This window comes from Barbus barbus (genome assembly GCF_936440315.1).
Source record: "Barbus barbus genome assembly, chromosome: 25".
In the NCBI taxonomy this organism is placed as follows: Eukaryota; Metazoa; Chordata; class Actinopteri; order Cypriniformes; family Cyprinidae; genus Barbus; species Barbus barbus.
The window spans coordinates 2,441,367-2,463,422 of NC_136753.1; the positions used below are offsets into that span (position 1 = coordinate 2,441,367).

Consider the following 22,056-nt stretch of genomic DNA (forward strand, 5'->3'; position numbering starts at 1 on the left):
TTTTTAGATCTTTATATATATACCAAGCTTTTAATTGAATAATTGAAAGATGATTATAATTTAAACACTTAAATCTGATTGTAAAGTGTTATCAATATGACAAATTCAGTATCTTACTGTATGTCAGTGGCAATGTTTTCTAAGCATGAAGAGTCAAAGCAAAGATTATTATGCTAAATATTAGTTATTATCATTTTAATCATCTTCTCCCTGACATGTTATATTCAACATTTCATTAATAATAAATAATATTTATTTGAAACTATACTTTCACTACTACTAATACTCCTCCAGTCAACGTAGCAGCAGATGAAGTTGATTTTGAAGTGCCACTGAACTTTTGACTATTTATCTGACATTTATCAAGAGTTTGCTGCAGGAATTGGGAACAGTGGGAATAGATCACGATATAACAGGAGCCATAAGAAGTGGATATTTTGCAGAGTTATAGAGCGAAAGGTCACGCCTGCTTCTCATCTATTCAGACTGCACACGCCTCATGCTCATCATTATTGATCATCTCATGTCACTTCCTGTCACACGCCCTCATACATTAGCGCAGTCAGCTTGTGCATGTGTTTTGTTCATTTATGTAAATTGACTTCTAACCTCTCTGTGTGGCATGTTTCTCATCTGTGTGTCTCACTGTCCTGCATATGCCGTGTGTGTGTGTGTGTGAGTGTTTAGTCCCATCTCACCTTTTCTTTCCATCAGGAGTCTCTTCTCAACAAACCTCCTAGCCAGCCGTTCCCCGAGGTGCCCACGGCCTCTGACTCTGCGGTATGTCTCTGCATCCTCGGGGCGGGGCTCATCTCCCACCAATCAGGCTTTAGTCTTTCCCTCAGGCTCCTCCCCCATGTAGTCCCTTTCCTTTTGCGGCCCCAATCACACGTTTATGTGCAGTTAATTTAAAATCAGATGATTCCTTTCCATGTGTTTGTCTGTATTTGTCAGTAATGCATCTTGGGAAGTCCTCGAGGTGCTGGTGAATGTGGCATCTTCTGGGAGGTCACGGGGTCACTCTTCTTGCAGCTCTGATAGGCCAATCATCTCTCTTCTTTGCTCAGTGATTATCCGATTTTTTCCACTCTTGTTGCATCTTGATTTGGATCTGCTTGTTTCCTTTTAAGGGAATCATCAACTATAATTCTGAGGCAGTTCGATATATAATATGTTTTCATTATAGATAAGCTGAAGAAACAAATCTGATAATGCTAATTTTCTTTCATTTCACAAATTTTTTTGGCTAATTTGGAACATTCAATTTGCTTTTAGCAACTAAGCTGTTTCAAAATGAGGAAATCACAAATGAATGCCATCTTTAAGTGGAGCGTTTCCACTTGGTCTTGATTGCTTCTGCTTGAAACAAGATAGAAAACAAAAGTCAGCATAAATGCTTTGCTCAGCCTATTTTACTTCCAAAATCTGGTGTGTAAAATATTCATAAGAGTCTGTGGGTTTGATTCAAGATTATGACTGAAAAGAAATAATATGCAGCTAATTTTTGGATTGCACTTTAATTTAAGATGACATTGTAACAATGTAGTTACACAAATAACTTGTACTGAGTAATATTAATTAACTACTTGTACTTACTATAGGGTTATGAATAGTGTTTGATTTAGGGTTATTGCATGTAATTATGCATAGTTTACTATTATTTCTATAGTAAGTACATATAATGTGTAACAAGGATGCTAAAATAAAGTGTCACCGTATTTGGTGTAGAGTTAATTACTTGTAATTATGCATAATTTACTGTTATTACTACAGCAAGTGTGTGTAACATGTAAGAAGGATGCTAAAACCAGGTTTGGTTTAGGGTTAATTATGTGTAACTGCATTATTTAGTGTTATTACTACAGCAAGTACATGTAGCATGTAGCAAGGACATTATAATAAGGTGTTACCAAGTTTGGTTTAGGATAAGTTACTTGTAATTATGCATAATTTACTATTACCACAGTAAGTGCATGCAACCGCTAATCACAAAATAAAGTGTTACCAATTATTCCAGATAGATTAAAAATATTTTAAATTTCATATATAATAAAAAAGGTATGTTCATTAAAAAAGTATAAAGGTTTATGTTGACTTTAGGGCCCTTTTAGGGCTTTAGCATTTAGTGTCATGGAAAGGTGATTTTGTGAGGTTTCCAGGCAGCCAGAAAGGAGTCAAAGTACTCAGCATACAGTAAAAAAACCCGTAAAAGTAAGGAAGTAGAACACCTAGAACTCTCTAAGTGATGCCAAAGTCCCTCTAAGACAAGTTCACTCAACGGTCATTTTCATAAACCGCTGTTTCCAGCCATGCAAGTACAGCTTCATCGGATCGAATAGATAAACACTCAAATCTATCAATTCTGTTTACATTATTTATTTCAGATCAATAGTTATATCATAGCTTAAAATCAGTGCTTCTTAAGAGTAAACAAACAGGCTGTCTGCTGTTTGAACTGTAATGCATTCAGCAGATTTATTGGCTCTATCAAAAAGGATATTGGCTGTTTTTACCTGTAGGGCAGGACTACAGCTGCCGTTATGATTGCTCTCAGTTATATGTTCAAGAGAACCATCTCCTCCATTTATAAAATCTCTGGTGGCATGTTACAGAGTTTGACCTGTGTGCCTCGTGGCATCTGGGAAAACTCCATAGTATTCAATGCACTTCAAAGGCCTCAATAAAGCCTTAATTCTCTGAATGTTGGCATTTGGTTAACACATGACTCAGGTCTAGGGTGTAATTTTGTGTCTCGAATGCAACACAACAGACTAACCTGCGCAATCATAGCAAGCTGTGAATGGAGCCGTCTTCATGCTCCATGTTTCCACAAGCTGTTTTACACAGCTGTGCATGACTGAGAGGAAAATGGACCGACGGTATAATCGTTCCTCAGAACTTTCAGTCAAATGGGCCACCGGCAGATTTCAAAACGTTGACGTGAAAAACGTTTCTCATGCAGGGATGAAAGGTGCAATTGCGTGAGCTGTTTTCTGCTTTCTGCAAATCGAACGGCCACGGCAGCATCAAATGAACAGGGTTTTTTAATCCTCGACTCTTTGATTTGATAAGACCTATTTGCATTTGTTCCAGGGTAATGGTCAGGATGAAAGCGGCGGCGGTAAAAGCGTTTAGCTGTCGAATCCAGCACCCTCACCAGCTCCTGCTCCCATTGTACTGTAATTACTCCTGCTCTCTCCCTCTGCAATCTTTTGCAGTCGCCACTGATGCTTTTGTAAACACGGCTTTGTTGTGAGATTTAATTAAATAGGATACAATTATTACATTGATTGATTTCACAGATGCTTTTAAGAAAGTTTGCTCTTCACAAGTCAACCACGTGGAGTTTTAGATGTTATGTCAGGTGCGCTTCGGTGATTTTAACGAAACCCATCAAGAACACGTCTGGTTCAGATTCCACCCCCAAATCAAGCACCTTTAAGACTGTGTGCACTGGGACTTCATTTACATTACATTTACACAGTTTACACAACACAAGAAGTTTCTACTGACAAGTAATTTCTCAGATCTCATAGCCACATCAAACTATCAATCACAGCCATTTACACACATTCAATGTTTACTGTGTATGTTTTAAAAATAGATCATTTATTTAGTTTAACAGTGGCATATATTTATATATGTGAATTTGTGTATTTATTTCTGTTTAATAGTGGCACAATAAATATATATATATATATATATATATATATATATATACATACATACATATATATTTAATATTGGAATTTAATTAATTGTTTAGTAGTGGCACAATATTTATATACTTTTTAAATTATTTATTTATTTAGAACTGGGATTTATTTATTTGTTCATAATTAATAGTGGATATATTTATACATATTTCTAATTTATTTGTTTAATAATGGTATGTATTTAAATATATTTTATTAATTTGTTTAACAGTGGGATTTATTTTATTTGTTTAAAAGTGGCAATATACTTTTTATAATGTATTTATTTGTTACATTTTTTATTTATTTTTCATCAATTGTAGGATTTTTAGTAGAGATTTTATTAGTATAATATTAAAACAAAAAGCTATATTCTTTAAATTGTTCAGTATTTATAGATCACGGTAGTTTTTATGCTAATTAAAAACATAATACAGTAATGAGAATCTATTTAGGAATAATAGAACTTGGATGCATTAGAGTGTAAAATCTGATTATTTGTCATGAAAATAATGTCACAAATCTCATCGGTCCGAAGCAAGAATTTTTTATGCAAAATGTAATTTCATATTTATTTTCTTTTGATGTTGGGTTGAAATTGGGCCTGGGAATTTTTTTGGCCAGACTTTGCAGCGAGGCTAGCTTCGTTTGCCCGTCTGTAGAGAAGCTCTTTCATTAGGTTTGAGGATCTGGAGTTGATGGGATGATGTTCCTGCTACTGCTTGCATTCTTCCTCTGGGGTTCTGATGCCTTTGATCCGAGTGGTTTCTCACAGGTGATGTGGAGCGATGCAGCGGTGTGTTCTGCTCCTGCAGTAACTGTGTTCGTGTGTGTTTCTGCCCTCAGCTGTCCATGCTGTTCACCGAGGAGTGCGATAAGGTGCGGGACCTGATGCACGTTCACTCCTTCAGCTACGACTTCCACCTGCGTGTGGTGCATCAGTACCTCGTGGGCTGTCACATGACCCTTCGGCAGGGGTACCAGCTCACTGCCTTTCTGGAGGACTTCATCGCCCATCACCCCGACATACCCAAGTTTGGACGCAACCATGTCTTCCAGGGTGAGCGCATGTCAGAAACGTACATCTATTAAACGGTCATCAGTCTGAATTTTCAGCTATAGCACATATTTCTTTTTGTGTTTTTCCTGTCATTTGTCTGGCTTCACTGAAAATGAAAATAAATGCTGCATGCCACTCTCATTCACAACAATGTATTTATTTTAAGTGATATGGTTTTATTTTTTAATGGGATTTAATTATTTATTTTAATTTGTTTGTTTGTTTAATGGTGGGATGTACTTATACCTAATTTGATGTTTAATAGTGACACAACTTTATTTTATATACAATTTTATTTAGGTATGTGTTTAATGGTGACATTTATTTATGTATATATATGTATGCATAGTGGTATTTTGGAGATTTTATTACTATACAATTTAAATATCTCTTTTTGTTTTGCATTAATGTATTTATACATCATGGTACTTAATATTGATTTTAAAAATCATCAAAATACAGTAATGAGTATCTAATTAGTAATAATAATTGCAAAAGTTACAAAACTTGGATTCATTAGAGTGTAAAATATGATTATATCTTATATCTCAGTGGTCCTAAAGTTTTATTTTTCCTATGCAAAATGTAATTTTGTATTTATTTTCTTTTGATTTTGGTGTGAAATGTGACCTGGACATGTTTTTCAGCAGAACCCCACTCTTAGATTGTATAGTCAACGGCATATTTATTTTTTTGGTGTTTTCTTGTTTTTGTCAGTCATGCATAATATGCTTTCATGTGTCCTAGGGAGTTTCTCCATATCGACGGGGATGATCACGGCACATCAGCTGTATAATTACATCACTGATCACGCCGGCACTTACGGGATGAAGCCCTTGCGCATGTCTAAAGCTGCAGTTACCACCGATAACAAGAAGGGGGCGCCGAGCGCAGATCTGCATGAGTATGCGCTGGTCGCTCTGTGGAACAGGTACTGTAGCGGTTCACTCCTAGTTTGAGCTGGTGATGTTATCATTTCTATTCTAATAATGCTGTTCTCTTGAAGCTCTGGCTCGTTTAAGGATCTGGAGGGATTGCGACACCATGATGACTTTGACGTGTCACTGTTGGTTTGTCATAACGCCGCCCCGTTTGAGGAGCAGTCAGAGGGAGAGAGACACCTGCTCAGGTACAAACAAACGAGCAATACTTTCTGAAGCACATTATGGGCATCGGTTAAATGCTACATTGGTAGATAACAGCAATTAATACAATTAAACCGCATGCGAGACAACATGAAACAACATTTACAATAAAGTTCCCTTCTGTGATGGGAGATATTTTCTGAGACTTTTGGATGCCGTTTATCCATTTCCATTTTTGTTATGTAATGTAATATAGATATTATCTGTAATATGAATACATATAATAATAATAATAAATAATAATAAACAATACATGAAATAAATTATATTTGTATAATATTAATAATAACGTTTACATGTACATTTAGTCATTTGGCAGACGCTTTTATCCAACGCGACTTACAATTGGGGAATACAAGAAGCGATTAATCTTGAAGAGGCAATCAGACAGAGGAAGTGCTCGTAACACCAAGTCTCAGACATTGTTCAAATAAGTACAAGCTAGTAAGCGGAGAGAAAGATAGAGGGAAAGATTAAGTCTAGGATGTTAGTCAAGTAGTGCCGAAAGAGATGAGTTTTCAGTTGTTGCTTGAAGATTGCCAGTGATCCGGCGTTCCGGATAGGGGTGGGAAGATTATTCCACCAGCCAGGAATGGTGAACGAGAATGTTCTGGAGAGTGATTTTGAGCCTCTTCTGTGATGGTACCACAAGGCGTCGCTCACTAGCAGATCTTAAACTTCTGGAGGGGATGTAGGTTCGTAATAGTGAGTGGAAGTAGGAGGGTGCTGAGCCTGTGGTCGTTCTGTATGCAAGCATCAGTGTCTTGAACTTGATGCGAGCTTCCACTGGTAGCCAGTGCAAGGAGATGAAGAGAGGTGTAACATGCGCTCTTTTGGGCTCGTTGAAGACCAGTCGTGCCGCTGCATTCTGAATCATTTGTAGAGGTTTGATTGTGTTTGATGGCAGACCAGCCAGAAGAGCATTGCAGTAGTCCAGCCTGGAAACGACAAGGGCCTGGACAAGAAGTTGTGCAGCATGCTTTGTCAGAAATGGCCTGATCTTTCTGATGTTGTGTAGTGCAAACCTGGAGGATCGAGCAGTCTTTGCAATGTGCTCTTTGAAGGTCAGCTGGTCATCAAAGATTACACCAAGATTTCTGACCGAAGTTGATGCGGCAATCATTGATGAGCCTAACTGAATCGTGAAGTCATGCTGTAGAGTCGGAGTGGCAGGGAAGACAAGAAGCTCCGTCTTTGCCAGGTTGAGCTGTAGGTGATGTTCTTTCATCCATGCCGAGATGTCCGCCAGGCAGCCTGAGATCCGTGGAGCTACCGTTGGGTCATCTGGTTGAAAAGAGAGATAGAGCTGCGTGTCATCGGCGTAGCAGTGATAGGAGAAGCCATGTGCATGTATGATGGAACCCAGTGATGTAGTGTATGTGGAGAAATACATTTTATATGTATTAGAATATTAATAAATAATAGTAATTATGATGATGATAAATATATATATATGTATGTATGTATGTATGTATGTGTATATATATATATATATGTATGTGCTGTCAAAATTAGCACGTTAACGCAGGCGATTAATTTTTTCAGTTTAACGTGTTAAAATGATTTTTTCCTCAGCTGCATGGTTGTCAACAGAAAGAAAAGTAATTTCAGAGGTGGAGAAAGTGTTTACATTTTCAGTGCAGATTATAAAAGTAAACTTTAGAATAATGTGCACTGATGGGGGGAAAAACTGATGTTTACTGAAATATTTATTCTGACTTCCTGTTTTCTGTTAAACTAACATTTTTTTGTTACATTTGTACTGGTTCAGGCTGCGTTTCTACGTGATCATGACCAGTCAGAGGGAGCTGTTCCCACGTTTGACTGCAGACATGCGGCGCTTTAAGAAGCTTCCTCAGATCCACCGTGACCCCGGTGACCTCAGCGGCTGCGTCCCTGCGGAGAGGATGGAGGCCGGCAGGGAATCTGAACTGGACCTGTGGGAGGACACCACCGCCCCCGTCACCCCTGCAGCCAGCCCTGAGTCTGACCCCATAGATAGCCCCCTGCATGCTGACGCAGACGCAGACGACTCTCAGGGCCTCTTCTACCTGTGTCCACTCTTCCCCCTGCTCAGTTCGGAGGTGCTGTCTGCGCGCCGGAAGATTCAGAGCAGCGTGGAGCAGGCCATGGGCCACTGCCGCAGGGATAACCTCTGGAGGAGGCTCTTTCACGGAGAGCACTTGGCTCTGGATAAACTCAAACTCAACAGGCTGGCCTTCGGTGAACTGGAAGAGCTTCTGAACGCTGTGCAGAGCAGATCAGTCTCTGAGATTGACCCTCAGCTGGTATGAAAACACATCCACTGCCCTTCACCTCTGAGAACATCTTTCACACCCATCTAAGATTTCATGTTCCTTTCTTTTCATTCCCTCACAGCCACTTTCCATGAATAGGTACAAAATAGGGTCTGAATAGGGTCATATTTTACCTTTTCAATAAATACTCAATAATAATTTTTGAAAGCACCAGGAGGTCATATAATCAATTTTTGTGATATATAAATTAAATTAAATTAAACTGAAATAAAATGTAATTAATAATATTATAAATTACCTATAACATTACCATTATTAATAATAATAACTAAAATATTATTATTATTATTAAGTGTTACTAAAAAAATTATAATAATATTATAGATCTTATTAAATTATTCTGGAAAATATTAATTATGTAATTTAAAATATTGATAAATAAATAAATAAAAAATCCCAACTGATCCTTATATGTGACCCTGGATCACAAAACCAGTGGAAAGATTATTTATTCAGCTTTCAGATGATGTCTGGTTTGTTAGGATCTGACAATATTTGGCCGAGATACAACTATTTGAAAATCTGGAATCTGAGGGTGCAAAAAAATCTAAATATTGAGAAAATCGCCTTTTAAAGTTGTCCAAATTAAGTTCTTAGCAATGCATATTACTAATCAAAAATAAAATTTTGATATATTTACAGTAGGAAATTTACAAAATACATGATCTTTACTTAATATCCTAATGATTTTTAGCATAAAAGAAAAATGGATAATTTTGACCCATACAGTGTATTTTTGGCTACTGCTACAAATAAACCCCAGCGACTTAAGACTGGTTTTGTGCTCCAGGGTCACATTTGTGTGATTTATAAAATTTCTTTAAATCCAAAAATTAAGTTAAATTAAACCCTGATCCCTGCCTTTGTGATTATTACATTTCATTAAATAAAAAAAAAAATGATAATAATTTATAAAATGTAATTTAATTATTAAAAAAAAAATCTGAATCTTGCAATAAATATTAAATACACTTGTGGTAGATTTAGGTAGCAGTTTTATCCTAAATTAGGTAGCTAGTTTGGGCCCAAATCTTGATTTTGCATGAATTTAAGTATTTGTTTGATTTGGTTATTAAAATAACTTTGGTAACAAGTTACAAACACTGTAATAATTGTTTACTACTATTATAGAATATTATTTAAAACTACTTTGCATGTTAATTTCATGCTCAATCCTAACAAAATAGTTCTTTAAAAAAATCTAATAAAATAGTCTCTGAAACTGTAAAGAGCAATAGGACGTCCTGTTCATGGAAACGCAGCACTTTCTCTTCCTGTAGACACTGACAGCAGTCCTTAAGAAACCGTTGGAAAATTGCATGTTTTTTCCTTCGTTCTGCAGTTTATTCGGAACGGTTTGATCCGCGGCTGGCTCGGTGCAGTTTGTTTGATGGGTGGCTGACAACAAACATGCTAATGCAGCGCTCCGTAGGGAAAACACACGGCCTACTCATCAGCACACCGCAATAAACATCAGCTAATTAGCTCAGGAAATCAGCCCTTTAATATTACACTCCATTCCTTATTTACACCATAAATGATCCCTCCTGGACCAACACTCGCACAGATTCACACGCTGCATCCTTCGCCAACAGTGATTCGATTACACAGCAGCAGTTGCTGTAAATGTGCCGCTCATGTTTGATACAGCACAGATGCATGTAGCTTCAGAAATAGAGGACTTGTTATATGGAGGATTTATTTAGTTAATTAATAAATGAATGAATCAGAATGATGCACTACTGTTCAAAAGTTTGGAGTCAGTAAGTTTTTGAAAGAAGGCTCTTCTGCTCACCAGGTCTACATATATATGACCAAAAATACAGTAAAAAGGTAAAATATTATTATAATTTAAAATAACTGTTTTCTGTGTGAATATACTGTAAAATGTAATTGATTGCTGTGATCAAAGCTGCATTTTCAGCATCATTACTCCAGTCTTTTTTTAGTTATTATCAGTGATAAAAACACGGTGGTGGTTGTGCTGCTTCATATTTTTGTGAAAACCATGGTATTTAAATTTTTCAGGATTACTTGTGTGAATAGAAAATTCAGAAGAAAAGCATTTAATTGAAATATAACATGAAAAATATCTTTATTGTCCCTTTGGATCAATTGAATTCATGCTAAAATCATAGAAGTGTTAATTTCATTCAGCAGCAACAACAAATAAATTATTAAATTATTTAAATTTTATATTCAGTATATTAGTCATATATTTATTTGTTTACTAATGTATTCATTAAATTAATAATAATAAGTTATTAAATGTATTTATTGTTAGGACCATTTATATCTGTATTTATGGCTTTTGTTTACAGTATTTCTGTATATCCTACTGATATTTCCAATATGATAAGGTGGTGGTCGGTTGCCCCTATTGGCTGATCCATCGTGCATTATTCTATTACAGTTTTGCAAAGCTGAAACATAAAAAAATCCAAACATTATTCAGTTTTAGCATTTTTTGTGTGTGTGCTGTGAGCGAAAGCTTTTATATTACCATATTGACCATCTTCTGCTTCCACCTGAAGTCTTCTCTTCCTCCTGATCCTGAGTTTGCTTTCATTGGCCTCCTGACATCCAGCTGAACTCTGGGAGAATGAGATGTGACGTTTCCTCCACCGGTGACGCACAATGACGCCGTAGCTTCAGATTCCCCCGCGGACGCCCTTCTCTCCAAACCCACATATCAATGGCGTTTCATTCCTCTTTATTCCCTTCGTGTGAGCAGAATGGCTTAGTCAATGTTAGCGAGCGGGCCACGACTGCTAATGCTAGTCTGAGCGCTGTCTGGGATGATGCATACCGCTGTCAGAGCCACACACGCTCACAAAGGAAGTGGAGATGTACTCCTGCTGTGATATCAGACCAGGAGAAACTTGCAGCAAATTACATCTTTTTAAAAATTTAGTGACTGCGAAAACTGCCTTCCTGTGGTTTCCTTGAAGCGTCCGCAACTCTCGCCTGCCGCCAGATCGTGTATGAAATCTGATCTGAAACATAACAATGCTTTGTGTGCACAAGCCTGCTAATTTAAAGAGAAATATTCTGGTCAGGTCTTTCAGCACCTCAAAGGCTTTTTAAACACAGTGATCTTTTACTCAAGTTTAAAATGTACACAGAAGCTTTCTTATGCATATATGCATGTTATAGTTACATGCATATTTATGCATGGTAATATGTGTAATTTTTATTTTATTTTTCACTTTTAACAACATTCAGGTTTTTTTGCACACTCATATTACATGCACAAAAATTTGTTTGTTTGTTTGCTTGAGTGTCCTGCTTTAAATGATACTATGATGATATACAGTCAGTGCCCTCCATAAGTGTTGGAACAGTAAAGACAAAATTGCTCTGTTGGCTGTGGAGTCAAGACATTTACAAATATGATTAAAAGATGAATATGAGACAAAACTACAGAATGTCACATTTTATTATCGGGTGATTCAACACATGTTTTAGCAGCTAAGAAGTTCAGCACTTTTAGAGTTTCATCCCTCTATCTGATGTGAGCATAAGATAGAGGGATCAACATGTCAATGTTGTTTTTGTGATTGTGTTTTTTAGGACTGTTTCCTGAACATGAGTCCCACCTGGTACCAGAGTCTCATCAAAGTTCTGCTGTCCCGCTTCCCACAGAAATGCAGACACTTTAAAGATGACAGTGGCATACAGTATCTGGTAAGAGATCTCTACTGCTCACCAAAGCTGCAGTTATTTGACCAAAAATACTGATAAATTGTGAAAAATTATCACAATATAAAATAACTGTTTTCTATATGAATATGTTAAAATGTAATTGATTCCTGTGATGCGCAGCTGTATTTTCAGCATCATTACTCCAGTCTTCAGTGTCACATGATCTTCAGAAATCATTCTAATATACTGATTTACTGCTCAAGAAACATTTCTGTTTATTATCGATGTCGAAAACAGTTGTGCTGTTCCATAATTTTATGGAGATTTTGATGGATTTTTTTTTAAGGTTTCTTAGATTTTAAAAAAGCAAGATTTGCAGAGACCAGTAACACAAATATTTGAATGCCTTTTATAAGCTCATATTCACAGTCCAGCTCTTTAGTGTTCAGATCCTCGAGCCGTACAGTCGTGTGAGATGTTAGTCCCATTAGCTGTGTCATAGTACATTACGAGACGGGAAGTGCTGATGGCAAAGCGCTCTTGAATCATTATTCTCCTGGAAAGACCTTGAACTCTGTTACTTGAGGCCAGGGAAGCACGTACATTATGGTAAAGCGTGGTACATTATGAGACCCTGGTGTCTGTGTACTAGTTCATGTGATGATTATCATTAGATCCTCAAGTGTGTTTGAAGGCCACTTCATGCTTCATTCTGTAATTGGAGATGATGTGGGCTTATGCAGATTTCCTGAGCATATGTTCATTTCACCGGCCATATACACTGAAACAACACCTGCCTTTGTTTCCTGAGGCTGACGCTGTGTTTCCTAACGCTGAGCGCAAATTCATGTTAAATGGATTGTGAAGATCAGGGTTAAATTTAAAAATCTAAAGAAACATCTGGAGTCAAGATGTTAAATATTTAAATGGTGTGTTGTTTAGGCATAAACTCTCTCTTTTCCAGGCCGTCCTGAACCAGAAGTTCACAGACTGTTTTGTGCTCGTTTTCCTGGACACACAGGCAGGAAAAACTGTGAGTTAACTTTGTATATTAATTCAATTTCTTATTTTATTTTTTTAATTTCACATTATTTAATTTCTGGTTTAATAGTAACAATAATATAGTGTATATATTTGTGTTTGTGTGTATATATAATTGTTATTAAAATATAAATCTAAAATTATATTCTATTATTATACATTATTATTTTTTTTACTTTTTTTCTCATACAGTTCTCATTGCCATAATGCATCTTTTTTTGTAGTTATTAATCATTATTCTCATTATTGACACTAAATTCTCACTATTTTACAGCCCAATTATTTAAATATTAAACTTTAAAATTAATAATAATTTAAAAGCAGTATAGCAAATACTATCATGATGCATAAATTATGCTCAATAACATTGCTTTTATTTGTTTCTATTTATTATTTTATTATTTACATTTTTGTCTTGTTACAGTAATTTAATTTTTTTTGCATTACCATAGGAACTGGGATGTGAATATGCTTTTATTGAGCTGCAAAATATACTTTCCATTTTATTTTATTATTAAATATACTTCTGATTGTGAGGTGAAATGCGACCTGGATCTGTTCTCGCCAGATGAGATTCATTCATTAATTTCTTGCACATCAAACACGATCCCAGTATAAATCTGGCTGTTTCACCTCGTCTTCTGCTGCTTCCAGAGTCTGAAGGTTGTTTTCAGGGAGCCATTACCTGCGCAGACGCAGTCGAGCAGCAGTCCTCCACCGCAGCTGGTCTCCATGTACCACCATCTGGAGTCGGTCATCAACACCGCCTGCTACAACCTCTGGACGGGCCTGCTGTGAACCTGTGTGCTCCTCTGTGTTTCTGCCAGTGTCTGAAGTCAGTTTGTGCAAAGATTGAGCTTTGAGCCGCACGTCGCTCGCAGACTGAGACACGCGTCTCGTGTGTGTAATGCATGCTGCGTCAGCCAGGTTGCATCCATTTATGCAACTGAATAGCTAATATTTTGCACAGGAAAACGGCTAAATGTGCCACCCTTTTGATTAGAGGGCGATTATCCGGGAGGGTGTATTTATTACGTGTGAGATTTGTGCTGTGTTTTTTTTCTCCATCTCCTCTGTTGCAGATGTCGTTTCTGTAGCCTGTGTGCATTCGAATATTTTTTTTTATGCATTACCCCATGATGCATCAGTTTGCGCAACATGATTGTCTTTTACTGCCATTTTTTCATCCCGAAAGTGCCTTTATTTTATTTTCATATGAACTTGATGGGAGCTAGTGTATTATGTTCACCTTCAGGATGAGTCTCTTAAAGGGACAGTTCACCCAAAAATGAAATCCTGTCATCATTTACTCACCCTCATGTCATTCCAAACCTGTATGAGTTTGTTTCTTCTGCTGAACATAAAAGATGATTAAAAAAAAATGTTGGTTACCAAACAGTTGACGGTAGCCACTGACTTCCTTCCATAGTGTGAGAAAAAAAATACCATAGAAGTCAATGGCTACCCTCAGCTGTTTGGTTACCAACATTCTTTAAAATATCTTCTTTTGTGTTTAGCAGCTAAAAGAAATTCATATAGGTTTGGAACAGCATGATGGTGAGTAAATGATGACAGTTTATGATGATTTCATGTTTGGGTGAACTGTCCCTTTAAATTAGTCACATGGTCTTCATGTACCTTCACCCACTCTTTGTAACGATTAGTCCTAACTAGCACAGCGCTGAGACGACACTGGACTCGACGTTCAATCACATGAAGGATCATTTACCTCCTGCGGTGACAGAAACTGATGAAAATAATGTGTTTACTGTTTTGGTTTCTTGAAGCACACTGGACATTTTTGAAAGAAAGATTTATAAAAATATTAGAAGGCGAATTAGAAATTCAAATGTGTGAAAGTCATTTGTACATTATGTATATAGAGGCGGATTTGTAAGAAAAACGCTTAACAATAAATCTTAAATTAAAACATCTGAAGTGTTCTTCATGTGCAATGCCTTTTAGAGACTGAAAAAAATAATATTTCATAGCTACTGACAAGTGAAATATTAATAAAACAACCTAAAATGGGAGTCTATGGGTCAATTTTATGCTTTAGGAAATTACAGTCTTGTCATTTTAATGCATGATTGCCTTTTAGAAGAAGCAGGAACTGAAGAAGTGAAGTCAGTTGTGGCTGCTCCGGTATCTTCTGAGCCAGTCCAGACCCGCTTCTGTGGAACCTGAACATTTACAAATATGAACTATCAAGAATCACAGTGGCTATAGTCTGGAAATGAAGCATATCAATAAGTAAATGAGATTTAGACTCGCAATATATCTTTATCTTTATCCATGGACTTGTCAACATACAGTATATCCTGATGGATGCGTTTCATGCTGTAAAAGCGATGGGGAGTATTCAAATGTTAAAAACCGCATAAAACCAAGTGTCCAGTGACCCTGACTCACGCTGAGGTTTGTATTCGCAGCCGATGTAGTCCTGATAGTCCAGCTCCTCCAGCAGCTTGAAGAGATACGTGTAACTGAGCTCTCCGTCGCTGTCCGGCTCGTGGCGGTCAGGAACTTGAGCGATCTGGATGTGACCTGTGACAGCGGTAAAGCCGTGGGTCAATGGACAGATTTTCCTTTGCACTGGCCCAGAAACATCCATGCATTGCAGAGTATTATTGTTAACAAAAACATTAAAATATATATAACTTGAAATGAAAAACATTAAGTGAAAAAAAATGATATACATGCAAATATATATATATTTTTTTATTTTATTTCAACATTTCTAATTTTTTGTTTGTTGAAGTACTAAAATAAATTAAAAACAATTGTCATTTTTATTATTTTATACTTTAACCAAAATGAAAACAAAATCTAAAATGCAATTCAAGATATTAACAAAAACTAATAGTACAAAAAACTAGTTGCTTATTAGCATGCAATGTTATATATTGAGTATTTGGGGTCACCTGCCACTGGGTGATTTGATGTTTCACCAAAAAACACTGCAGGAGACTTGATGCATATATAAGACTTCCACATTTACCTGTCATTGGTAAGTATTTGCGTATATTCTGCGTAAGGTTGCCATGTCCTATAAAAGCAGAGAGACAGATTAGTGTTGTTGAAGACTGGGTTTTCTGTTCTTCAGCCGGCGCTGAGCTGGAGACAGAGAGCCGTTCACAAACACGCTGAAACACAGCAGCTGCCTAATGCACAAACTCCCCTCATATCATTTATTCAGCGCAGGAATCAAAGAGCGCTGAGAGTGATTGTATTATCCTGGACGGACAGCATGTGCAGTGCAGCCGCTCTGTAATGAGATAAGTGAAAATGACTTCACGTGATGCTCATTTCTCACGGCTGCTGCAAACACAACAGCAATTAAGGTAAAACGCAGAGCACAACAGGTTGAAAGAGCAGATAACTAGATTCTCACAGAAAACATGAGTGCTTTGACTGTGTGGTTGCTGAGCTGCTTTTAGTGGACTCTGCTGGTGTGGCAGATCATTTTTATTTTTTTCAAGCAAAATTAATGTACTAAATTTCACTTTAATAATGTTTTTTATTTAATATTTTATTTTTAGCAGATTTCATTGCGCTAAGTTATATTTATGGAATAGTTATGATCCATTTATTGCCTGCTGTGCACTTCTTGCATGGCCCAGAAAATGAGATTTCCAACTAAAACGGTCATAAATCTTGAATGCTTAAGTTTGGTCTCTTTTTAAAGAAGACACTTAAAAATTGCCTTAAAGAAGTGGAATTAAAACAAATTACAGAAGTTTGTTCATTTTTAGGAAAAATGCACAACGTTTAATTAAAATTACTATTAAATTACTAGTACTATTACATTTAAATTTGACATGAAATGTATATTTTCCAAATTTGAAGGAGATATCTCACAAATAATTAGCTTTCAGTAAGACTTTGTTTCAGCGTAGTACCACTAGATGAAATTAGTTTCCAATGTGGCCATTTTTTTAAAACAAATATTTGTTAAAATATCTGGTCAAAAATTACTGAAAATATTTTTTTTTTTAAATCCTAATTTTTGTTTTATATAACACATTTTAATTAAGAAATTACTTTTTACTGAAAATACTTTTAAGTTCAAATTTATGAGACTATGTAAGACAAGGTGTTTGTCCCCAAAAGTCACTCTTTACCATTCAGAACAGAGGTGCCCAAACTTTTGAATACGAAGGGCCAAAAATCAAACTTGATTGATGGTCATGGGCCAGAAGTAATTTCCAATTACATTACATTATATTTCTAACATTTTTAAATAATAAAACATTTTTTTTTTCCTAATTCACTTATACTGTTTCTCACATTTCAGTGCAGAACCAAAAAAAGTAAAATAAATAATAATGAATATGGCTTTTTTCCCCTTATTTTTATTATGTGTTTTTATATGGGATGGCAGGGCAAATCAAAGATCATGGGTCGTGGTTTGGTTACCTCTTATTTAGAAACACCTTCATTAGTATCATCTTGTAGTGTGAAAAAAGATCCTAATATGTTTTTGTCTCTCAGTTAATTTAAGGGAAAAGCTTCATGAATAATAATGCTAACAATGACTAAAAATAAAGCTGGAGTGGTAAAGCTCACTCACCATCTGCATCCTGATGCTGGGATGAGCGACTCTCTGTAGAATCACTGCAGCTGCAGAAAGTCACGATAAAGGAAAAAACACAGGAATCAAAATACATAATCATGCTTAGGAAAAACCTTCTTACCTTGGTGTGGGGAGTCGAGGAAATATCGTGAATCTGTGATCCTGCTGTTGATTGACTCAATCAATCCCAGAATGCCTTCCTGTACAGGAAAGAGACAGTCACAGATGATAAACAAAATACACACAACTAACACTGATAAGTCAGCACTACCGTACAGAAGTGATATCTGAATGAACTATTACCGATTACTCATCAAGACTATTGAGAGACTGTTTAAATTTATCACTGTTTCTTACTATTACAAGACTCTGTGACTGCCAAGAATACTGAAATATTTACAATGAATTAGCCTGTTGTATGAGAACACTACAGCCAAACCACTGCAGTCATTTAAGTAGGATGGAGGGTCTGCCACCGAGAGACCTCCAGAGCTTCTACGGTGGAATATAAGCACACATTCTGGCCGCGTTACAATGCAGTAACGGGGCGGAGGTCACCTTTGAGAGGACACCTGCAGCATGTTTCAGGTTCTGCACAAAGGTATCCTCCATCTCCATGGCAACAGAGCAGCCGCCGGCACCCTCCCCGCCATCAAGTGGATCCTGGAGAGAGACATTAGCATGAGTTACTCTCAGCCGAGGTAAAACATCTCGAGATCATAGCTAATGGAGAAAATGAGGTTCCTGTGGAGGACGTGAGCGTTAGATCAGACGTTCAGACATCTGGGGCAGCGCTGCACAGACGCCAGCCTCCAGGGAGCCATTTCAGCCCATTTCTGACTATTTTAGTGAGAAACAACATGAACTATCATGTCTAGACGCTTAAGTTTTGTCTGTGCAATGTTTCCCGTCAGCTTTAGTGTGCGCTGAGCGGGAGGCCGGTTTTATGCGTTACATAATAAGAATGAAGCGTAGAACTGTGAATATGACTCAGGTTCATCAAACACTGCATCCCTGTTATACTTCCGTTATGCATTTGTGTTCTAAAAAACCAATACCAGTGATCTTGCCCATTTCCACCACAATATAATACAATATAACCTTAAATAAACATACAAATAAATAAATAAATGTTTTTTGGGGTTTTTTTGCAATTCCAAGTTTACATCATACAATTAGGTTTATCAAGTTTATCACAATTTTGAGTTTATGGGCCTCATTTATAAAGCTTGCGCACACTCAGATTTGATCTTGGAGTGTGCGTGCACTTAAATCCACGCCAGCGCTCATATTTGTAAAACTGTCTGTTCCACTGACGTAGAAAAGTGCTTAGTGTCACAACAGGGCCTGAGCAGACGTACACACTTTTCTTGTTCGAGTATACTGCAGGTTTTTGAAAATGTAAGCTGTTCTTGCAGCTCGCTGTTCTAAATTAAAGAATTTGGATGATGACTGGTGATCTTTTACATGTTAATTACATTAATTAGGAGCAGAGGCGGACAGTAACTAAGTACACTTTTTGAGTATCTGTACTTTTTTTCTGGAAACTTATGACTTATTGACTTAAAGACAAATATTGTATGTTTCACTCCACTACATTTCTATCAAGGTCCTCAAAGTAGAAAGTCATTACTATGTAGCAGCTTTGAAAGTCAGTGGGTGATTTTTTTCTTCTTCTCCAAAACGTTCTTTTTTTCAGACAGTTTAAGAGTAATCACTCTTGTAGGGCTACATAAAGTGATTTCCCAGCATTTTTGTGAACACTGACCAGTTGCAAATGTGATATTTATTTACAACAATTCACTAATACAAATTTATAATGTGGTATATATTATGCATGAAGATGAAGTTTAATATCCCTGACAGCCTCTGTAGTCCCATTTAGACACTTTTTTCATGACAAATAAAAACTTGCAAAAAAAAAAAGCAAGGGTGTACTAACGATATGTTGTAGAATAAAACACAAAAACATCTTGAGCTTGTGATCACCACAGACCTTATTTCAGGAATTTAGCCAAAAACCTGTTAAAAAAACAATGACTTGAGGAAGATGAAATCAGAATAACTAAAATGCAACTTGTTTCCAGATTTGGCCTACAGAAATATTTCATCTCTGCAGCAGTTTACTGGACTAAAATCCTTGTCCTCGTGCTCAGTAAACATTAACACAGTTAGGATGACTATACAGCACATCTACAGATTTCTAAACTGCCTAAAATGTCCCTGTTTTAGCTTTGCTTTTCTATTGTTTTCATACTTGCTGAAGGTAAGGACTGAAAAGTAGTTTGACCAGTGGCCTACAGGCCTTGCATATAATCAACTAATCGTGGCGTGCAAGAAAACAATGCAGCAACCCGGACATATTAGGCAATTTAGAAATCCCAGCAAGGACATGTACGGAAAGGAGAGGCCATACGATGAGCATGAACACAGTGTAAGATGCACAGTAGTACCTCCTGCAGTCCAGTGCTTTAGCGTACTGCACCGCCAGATCCAAACCCTGTCTGAACTCCAGCTCTCGTCCAGGAACAGCACCCAATCCCAGATCTCCTGCACTTAAATCCCCTGGAGGACAAAATCACACGTTCCTAAAGATATCGTGAAAATTTGAAGGCCAAGCTTTTTACAAATGAACATAAACGGGGCATTCTGCAGCATATCACTTTACAATACATTTGTATTTGTATGTTACTTTGATTCTCAAAAGGCTGGATATAGATGTTTATGAAATTAAAACCCTGAAGACAGACGGCACAACTAAAAACTGAAATGAAGGAGGTCTGCATATTAAGTGCTTCAAGCTGAACTAATTGCAGAACACTGTGGAGAAGGGGAAAAAGGCATTTCTGCCTTGCAAACGCTGAAATGTGTTAAATGGTGATTTAGTGTGGTGCAACAAGTCTTACATCAGAGCAGAATTGCATCACATGGGTTCATGCTTCCCCCGTGAGTTGAGAAAGGTCGGATCTATTCCATTAAGCAGTTCTATCTGCATATGAAGCACCATTATATCTGTGACCAATGAACTCTGAGATATTCTATTCCTGTCTATGACAAACTCCCTTCAGAGACCTTTAACTGCGAGCTGACAGGTTACAGAACACGACTCATTATCCCGCTGCAGCTGCAGTTTCCCAATGGCTTTAATATCTATCTATCTATCTATCTATCTATCTATCTATCTATCTATCTATCTATCTATCTATCTATCTATCTATCTATCTATCTATCTATCTATCTATGTTTGCGTCTATCTGTCGCTCACTTGCAGTCAGTCTCTGTCTTACCCGGGGGGTGTTTATGGGTTTATGGCTCGTTCGGGTCAGAGCTGTAGATCCACGCCGCCTCGACCGCCCGGAACCCCGCACGCGCCGCGTCGCGCATCCGCTGCGGGACCTCCGGTAACTCCGTGAAGAGCCAAGAAATATTGGCACAAAACTTTAACGGCGCCACTGAAGCGTCTGCAGCAGGACAAACATGTGCAGCTCAATGAAAGACAGACATCAAAACTAATAACTTACTGAATGATCAAGGTCCAGCGCTTATTGATCAGCCGCTGTCTAAACACGTGCTCAGTGTTTACATCCTCAGCGCTCAGCTGACTGAACACGTGACTCTGCGCCTGCGCACTGATGCTTGTCAGCTACGCATTATTACACACAGTTTTAACAACATTAATGCATCTTTTAAGTGGTTACTTACAATATTCGTAATTATTACTGCCATTATAATATATTATCTGACTCTAATTATTTTCCACATAGAGGAGGAGGTGAGCAGGGTTAATTATCACACTTTCACATTTTAGTGAATATTTTTAGGGAGTTTCTGTATAGGCACAAACCTTAAAGTCTTGACTACTAAACAACCAAACATTTTATTGTTAAAGATTTTAACTCCATTGATAATGGTGCAAGCTGTTACATTAAATGGGGAAAAGCCTTAGAGGCACTTCAGCAAAAAGTAAATACATGTGTTTTGGCCAAAATAGGAATGTTCTTGTCCTGGCAAACAGTTCAACCTTTCAGTTTAATTCAAATCTATCTATTTTCAATAATACTGGTGCCTTAATGTATGTCAGTGTTGTTTAGTTTGAAGAACAAAATTCAAAATTATTCTAATTTAAGTTTTGAACCAGATGTTTGAAACAACCACCATATAAATGACTAATTATTACTGACATTTTGACCTTATTTTAACTTCCAACAATTTCCAAAAAAAAAAAAAAAGACATGTGTTGGATATTCTTAATATGAATTGCCCAGGTTTTAGGTTTTGCTTACTACATTTAGACATTTAGAAAAGCGTTTTTTTTTTTTTGTGGCTATAACTTGCACAGTAGCTTCAGCAATATTGCTTTAATGTTTTTAAAAGTCATTACCTTTGAATTTCAAGGCTGACAGAGATAAAATGTGTTCACCGAATCATTTGAATGTGAGATACAGGAGAAGCAGTAGTGCTGAGACCAATGTTCCCGTATGTTTGAAGATGATAACAATGAGCAATGAAGGAAGCGCTGAAACTGCAAATGCTTTCTGCTTGGCCGGCATATATGCCTCATGCATGATGTATTGAC

The 22,056-nt window shown here is 37.0% G+C and overlaps 1 protein-coding gene across 4 annotated transcripts in view; it reads left to right on the forward strand.

Moving 5' to 3' along the window:
- Nucleotides 1-13,710, forward strand: part of LOC306845221 (KICSTOR complex protein SZT2-like) — an 85,553-nt gene extending 71,843 nt beyond the window's left edge. For 3 of the 4 annotated variants that reach the window (XM_079377887.1, XM_079377888.1, XM_079377889.1), the window contains 8 exons: nt 715-780; nt 4,542-4,755; nt 5,503-5,686; nt 5,762-5,884; nt 7,672-8,188; nt 11,792-11,905; nt 12,828-12,896; nt 13,559-13,710. In XM_079377887.1, the coding sequence (XP_079234013.1) occupies nt 715-780; nt 4,542-4,755; nt 5,503-5,686; nt 5,762-5,884; nt 7,672-8,188; nt 11,792-11,905; nt 12,828-12,896; nt 13,559-13,702 (1,431 nt within the window). In that variant the 3' untranslated portion in view covers nt 13,703-13,710. The remainder of the gene's footprint in view (nt 1-714; nt 781-4,541; nt 4,756-5,502; nt 5,687-5,761; nt 5,885-7,671; nt 8,189-11,791; nt 11,906-12,827; nt 12,897-13,558) is intronic. The other variant, XM_079377890.1, reaches the window with a different exon arrangement.
- Nucleotides 13,711-22,056: the final 8,346 nt, after the last annotated feature.